Consider the following 7,186-nt stretch of genomic DNA (forward strand, 5'->3'; position numbering starts at 1 on the left):
GAAATTTTGATCTACTTTTTTAATCCCTAACTTCATTATCAACTTCCAAAGGTTTCATAAATAGACACATTTTTAACATTACAGTTTTTGATCTTTTCCTATACTGTATTTGATACTACGGGATATTACAATATAGGTTTTGTGTTTTGGGGTGTGACAATGATTTTCCTGAAGAAACTTAAATGCCCTTGACTGAATGTATTCTTAAGACATAATAGAAATGTATTGTTTGGAGTTTACTAAAACAGGTCCATTAAAAATTTGGCGCAGCTTCACCATCAAACGAGAAGATACAATAACTACCCCCTGGAGATGTAATCATTTGATTGTGTAATTTGGTATTATGGAAACATCATGGCACCATACTGAAACAGATGCCTACAGGTATCATTTTAAAAGGAAGCAAGCAGAGATATTGAATACAATCCATTAGTTTTGTTTGTACTAATGCACCTAATGTTGACACCGGTGAGTGCACAGATATGTGAAGTGGCAGTGACGTCACTGAGGCCATTCTCTTCTGTTGGTTCCATCTACTGAGTGAGTGGGAGAGCTCCGGCCCCACTTCCATATCCATACCCCTTTGGACCAAAGCTTTTTGCATAACACCCTGGAGGAAAAAAACAACACCAGAAACAAATATAAATTGGATAACCAACCACACATAATCCCTGTTTTATCCTCTTGCTGACTATTTAACACCAGTTTTACAACAAAAGCTCCCTTAGATTAAGATGATCAAGATACCATATTTTAATATCAATTTACATGGAATATGTTTTTTAAATAATTGCTTTTTGTATACCAGGACTGCGACACTAATTGAGGTCATTTCGCTTATCATATTAGATTTATTTCAAAGGCTAATGCAAGCACGACAAATTTATTAGATCATTTAGTTTATTAATTCATTAGTTTTTGAACATTTTACAGCAAGTACTACCTCAAGTGGATTTTGCTTCCCAAGTAGTATCGTACAATCATGCTCAACATTAAGTTAGCTTAGTTAAGCTAACTTAGATGGCGCATTTAAAGAGGTACTAACATAATTTTCAAATCGTTTAAACATTCATGCATACGGTGGGTCAAAATAGGAGTATCCCCTGGTTGTATTGAGTGAATATTTTATGTAAGTGACTTCCAGCACCCCTGGACATGATCTACAAAAGTCCACTATTTTATCCCTTGCTTTTACAGTCCTTTAAAAGAGTATGCATGCATGTGCTGAGCCTGCGTGTCTTGAATATGGCGCCCTCTACTGCCTTTGTATATTGAGGCATCGCTAACTTTCAACTAACTTCTTGCATGAAATGGCGAGTCTATTTGAACAAATCTTCATTGTGTAAATCATGCAAGATGAAAAAAATCATTCTGTTACGTCTAGTGCTTTGAATTATTGGATTATTTTATACCTTTGCAGTATATTTCTCCATCCTTGTCAGCAAGTGTTGTTGACTCAAGTCCCTTACCACACGAGGCGCAGCGAAAACAGCCTGTCTTGTGCCATGACTGTAATTAAATACATATTGAACTATTCCATTTCTTTATTTTTGCAAGCACACTTTTGTCATGACTTCTCATTCTTACGCTGCCAGCTCCAATCACTTTCTCCGCGGCGTAGACAGCCTTGCCGCAACGAGGGCACTTCTCTGACCCTCCAAATTTCTGAGCAAACTTTGATGGGTTTGGGTTGGTGGTTGAGCGATGAGGAGCAGGTCTGCAAGGGATCAAATGTTAAATTAGACAAAAATGCTAGAAAGGGATTTTTAAAAATTGCATTTTTACAATGTATGTTGTAGTACTCACACTTCGTGTGTGATACCCTGACCTTCTCCCTTGTCCATGGTAAGGGTCCCTGCTCCCACACCATAACCGTAACCCTTTGGCCCGAAATTCTTGTTGTAGCATCCCTTGCAATAGATTTCATCCAGATGAACAGCAACAGTTGTACTGTCTAGTCGTTTCCCACATGCCACTAAACAGATCGAGACATGAAAATCACCTCTTTGGCAGCACATGCTATGTTTGAGCTCACTGGTCTGGGCTCTGCATTCCTTTTACATTGCAATTTTTTTGTTTTCATCTAAATTCCGGTGCAGGAATGTACCAGTGTGACACAGAAAAACAAATAATGTCATTACTATTATGTCCACATTGAGTAAATTCTTTCACTTGTAACACAAGAGTCCGTATTTCATGCAATGATGAGTCAATATCATAATATACCATGGACAAAAGATTGTCATGGGATACTGTATGTTGATAGGTCAGGCAAACATGACAGGGCACGAGTGTCTTGAATGTTTGTCGAATTTTTTACACTGAAAAGCTATTTGACCAGCCAGCCACAGGGTGGATGGCAAAACTAGTTGGCCACACAAAAACTTGCTTATTGCAACCAAACCCCAACCGTAGTAGCAGGGGTCGTGTTAACCGAATATTTTCCGTCGTTGACCATTTTTTAAAAACGGTGACGGAAAAAAACTGAAGTCCATCTGTCATTTTGACAGGTTGCAATCCACACCTCAGACCACAGGGTGGCGAGTGGGCATATTAATTAGCTATTGTCTCTCTTGATGCATGATGTCGTTGGCCTTACTCGGAAAAATGTCAAGGCAACTGAGTGTCCGAAGTTTCTTCAGAAAGCCCCAAAACGACGATAGTGTTGATAAAAGAGCTGAAAAAAGAGGGACTGATGCAGTGAAGGATGAAGGACAAACAAGCAATCAGCCCTCGGCAACTACTGAGCGAGCAAGCGGCAGCAAGGAGGAAGGTGTGAGACTGCGTTCAGGCCACAGCAGGTGAACTGTTAATTTCATTGTTCCATATGTAGCCTACCTACTGGGGCCACAGTCAGCTGTTTTTGTCACTTCGGAGAAAAAGTTACATATTCATCCCTTGCTTGATGTGTGATGGCACGGTGTGGATTCTCTGTTAAGCTTGTTCGGACAGAATATTAATTAGAAATGAATGAAAACTAAATACTATTGAATATTTCATTATTATCATTTTAAAAATTTAAGTGACGGTTAAAAATAGATTATGACCGGATTTTCATGACCCTGTTAGTCAAAATGACAGACAACAAAAAAGTCTAGCGCAACCTCTGCGTATTAGTGCACATCATACCAGGCGGTTGGTCTTTGGAAGAATAAGGGTCATAGGTATGTCCCCAGCATCTCACACACACCACCTGGAACTCTTCTGAAAACGAATTAATGCAACTAAAGTTTACAATATGTAATACTGAATTTTAAAATACAGAGGAGGCCTCGAGGGGGAAAGCAAATGTATTTGCCTAGCATTTCATACAACCTACAAATCCTCTTACGTTTCCAGTGGAACCATCTGTGTACTTACAATACCCATAGTTGCCTTCCTGTGTATGACAGTTGGGACTTGATTTTCATAGGCTCCGCATCTGCTGCAGGGTGCAGATATCAACATAACTGTGCAAGTTCAAGGCTCCAAGTTCTAGTGCTGCAATGGCATGTCCTTAGAGATGCACTCAGCACAGCAACAATTTAGTTAGTCATTTATTGCAATGTTGGTGAATTTTCTCAGAGAAGAACCGCTTTAATTGGACATTATTTAACTAAGTTGACTGTGTTCTTGCTCACAGTAACGCCTAACTCTCTTTTAAATTTGCTACTGTTCTAACCTGCATGCGCACAGATTTATGCCAACCACCACACCAGATTTCCGAAGGTTACATTTTTCCACATTGTATAAGTTGAAAGGCTTGGCATTTCAGAAATGAAAAGGAACCCATCAAAAGATGACAGGCCAGGAGGGAACATACTGGCATCTGTGGTACATTGGCACTCAGCGTTGCTCTCTCTCACTCTCTAAACATTGTTATGGATCTCATAGTAGAATGTGAGACTTGAATCCAGAGAGAAAAATGGCCAAATCACATTGCATGCTGTTTCAGGCTAATGTTGTTGCTCTGGCGACTGGAAACAGTTAACTAACCTGTTGATATTACAGGTTATTTTTACACTGGTTCTCAGAAAATATATTACCTTAATGCGTCAGGGAAGCTATGATTTTAGAAATTCTGTGCATGAAACCATGTTTCATCCAAACCTACCCCCTTAAAGCAAATACAGTATTTAGGATTTGTCCATTTCGTGACAAGTGTTAATAGTCCGTTAGTTAGACAGTAAGTAGTTACTCACAGCACACGAAGCAAGACTTATGGAATCGCCGACTGTCACAGAGTACCTCCTCTGCAAAGTAAACTGTCTTCTTACAACGTCCACATTGGTTTCCTCCTCCCAAATTCATCCTTCTTGAAAGAATGCATGCATGAACACAGAACATTCTGTTTAGTGTTATTTAATTTAGTGCAGATTATTTAAGAAAATATGCACAACCACATATAGACTTGATCTACAGGCAAAATTGGTTTTCTGTGTTTCCTTCACTTTGTGTGTAATATCACCACTATAGGGTTTCTGTGGTTTCCCTGCATTATCTACATGCCAAAAAAGCTCAATTGACGGCTGCACTGAGGAAAGGCCTGTGTGGAAAATCATTTTATAATAGTGTAATGTGAAGTAGCCTGGCATCCTTCCTGAATTTTGCTCTGAAGCCACAATGACTATCACAGTGGGTTGTTGTTTTTCCACATCCACATTCCTCACCATAAAAGATATATTCCACTTTTTTTGTACTCTGCATCACTTCACATTCAAACTGACTGAAGTCCTGATGGCTGATGGGAATGTACTGACCTGTATCACACAGGAAATGCTATTTGCTGATTACAATGTAACACCAGTGCTACGTCAAGGTTGTCCTGCATTCCTGTCCTTTGTAAAGTACTGTATCTAAATCGTTCAGCACCAAAGTATTCGTATAACACTACCTTTCCTTTTTTTGTGTCTTACTTTATGTTCATTTAACCACTTACTGTGAATTGGTTCCATTTATTCATTGGTTAAGTTTAATGGCACAATTTTTTAAAAAGTTGGAACTGGAAACAAAATGAATTTGAGCTAAGTAAAAAGATGGTTTAAGATGAAGACATCTTTATGTACTACAATTTAGAATCTTTTAGAATCTTATGTTTTCCTCATTCAGTCCTCTTTCAAGTGACATAAAAACTATCCTGTCAATTTTTATTCATTTCTGTTGAGAACATCAGCTCAAAGTCTTTGCTGGAACTAAGGAAATCACATTATGTGAGCTATGGCTGTTTCATGTAAAACAATGTCGCTCTAAAAATGGACTAGGAGATGAGCAACAAGTATAAACATGTGGGTTAACAACAGAGTTGCACAGGAATGCTCAAAAACAGGTAAAAGTTGAAAGTAGTTGAAAGAGCTGTACTTCCCACAGATACTGGAGCTGTCGTTGCTAATGACAATAGATTCTCTCTCTGTTTTACTACCGTACATTTGTTTTTTTCCAATCTGTGTGGCTTCTGAATCAAGCTAGCATGTCTAATAATTTTGCCTTTCTGCAAATTCAAACAAGAGTTTCCTCTTGTAACTGAACAAGAAAGAGTGTTTACTCATCATGTGTTGGCAAGCAAATACAATTAGAGGAGGAACGAAACATGATATCTAACTTACCTGCAGTTGCTTTCGGTTTATGTCAATCAGTAGTGGTGGTGGAGAGTTTAAAGTCTAACTCTGATCATCAAGCAGTCCTGTCGCAACACTTCCTCTGTCTGTGCTGAGCCTGAGAGGGGAGGTGCCACTCCAGTTACTGCTTCAGTCGACAAACCGCCCAAGCGTTCCAGGAAAAAGGAATTTCTGACTAAGTAAGGGAGGGGTAAGGGAAAGACTAAGGAACCTGCATAGTTTTTTTTTGTTTGTTTGTTTGTTTTGTCTTGTTTTGTTTTGTTTAGAGAGAAAATGGAACACAAACTATATGACCCAAATGATTACATGTCACTCAGCCATTTTGTCTGGACAGAATATATATATAGCGGAAAACAGACAAGACTGAAAAAGCAGTTTCTGCTCTTGCACTCCTCTTTAAAAGAAAAGAAACTGCTGTTTTTTAAGCCAAAACAACTGTTGTGTTTGATAGAACAATTTGTCTATATGCTGCCAGAGCAGATTCATGGCGCATTAATCCCCGAACTATTTTTAATTTGTCCATTTTACCCTGAAAACCCCCGTTTACAGACGTCGCGCAACCACCTTTTGTTTCACCGTACCCATAAAAAGAAGGTAAGTAATTATATTTATTAATCAAAATGTCTGTCGTTTTTAGCTTAGAATCATTAATTGATGTCTCATATTTCATTAAAAAAAAAAAAAAGGCAAAAAAATTATTCACTCACATATTTTAAAGTTTTAAACAATTATGTCTCAATGAAAAAAATGGCGTCTGTAAAAAAGTCACGGATATCTACCTCATAACTATCGCTTAATTGTATTTTTGTTGTTGTTGTTGTTACCATCGCATTTTCGCAGTTTTAAAAGGGTAAATATATGAAAAAGAAAATCTCGACCACTCATTGATGTCTGTGATTTCTGCATCATGACCCTTGTTATATTACCATGTTTCAACCATAAAATCCTCCAAAATGCCAGCTGTGGCCATTCAAAGCTGTGTCTTGACACTCAGTGATACATGCTACATGGAGTTTTTGGATCAAAACAAGGTAAGTACGCGATAATATTTCGTTATCATGGCGTCTGTAATTTTGCTCTCGCGTTCTCTCACTTCCAGATAGGGTTTTGCTGTTTAAAAAACTTTTTTTTTTTAAATGCCCTCCTGTTCAAAAATTTTCTTCCCCCAGAAAATTGAGATTTTAAGCTTTCCAATGATGCATGCATATCGGACAATTTTGTAAATTGGCCAAATTGGGGGTCTCAGAGCAGAACCTCAAGTCACCTGAGCTTTTTCCGCCATATTCTAGTATAGAGCCTATATACTGTGTATACTTTGTATATAAAGTACCCTTAGTACTGTTCACTGAAGTAACATAAGTAATATAGCTGGTAAAGGATGCTAGCTGCATTCATTGGAATGGTTTTGTACTGTGACAGTGTGCCCCATTAAACAGCATGTGGCATGTCTTTTTAAATGTGCCTGTAAGTTATGTAACTTCTTTCAATACTATGACCTTTTACACATAATTACGCTCAGTAAAAAAACATGTATATTAAGAAGATTCATTCCAACCTATTTGTTTTATTACATGGACCCAAATGACTTTTGG

At 38.1% G+C, this 7,186-nt stretch overlaps 1 protein-coding gene across 1 annotated transcript; it reads right to left on the minus strand.

Moving 5' to 3' along the window:
- Positions 1–313: 313 nt before the first annotated feature.
- On the minus strand, positions 314–5,738 carry csrp1a (cysteine and glycine-rich protein 1a). The gene is made up of 6 exons (XM_057830140.1): positions 5,583–5,738; positions 4,182–4,294; positions 1,807–1,975; positions 1,588–1,717; positions 1,413–1,509; positions 314–610 (listed from the first exon to the last, which is right to left on the minus strand). Exons 2-6 carry the CDS (start codon positions 4,288–4,290, stop codon positions 534–536), a joined length of 582 nt encoding a protein of 193 aa, XP_057686123.1. The 5' UTR covers positions 4,291–4,294; positions 5,583–5,738; the 3' UTR covers positions 314–533.
- Positions 5,739–7,186: the final 1,448 nt, after the last annotated feature.

This window comes from Corythoichthys intestinalis, chromosome 2 (genome assembly GCF_030265065.1).
Source record: "Corythoichthys intestinalis isolate RoL2023-P3 chromosome 2, ASM3026506v1, whole genome shotgun sequence".
In the NCBI taxonomy this organism is placed as follows: Eukaryota; Metazoa; Chordata; class Actinopteri; order Syngnathiformes; family Syngnathidae; genus Corythoichthys; species Corythoichthys intestinalis.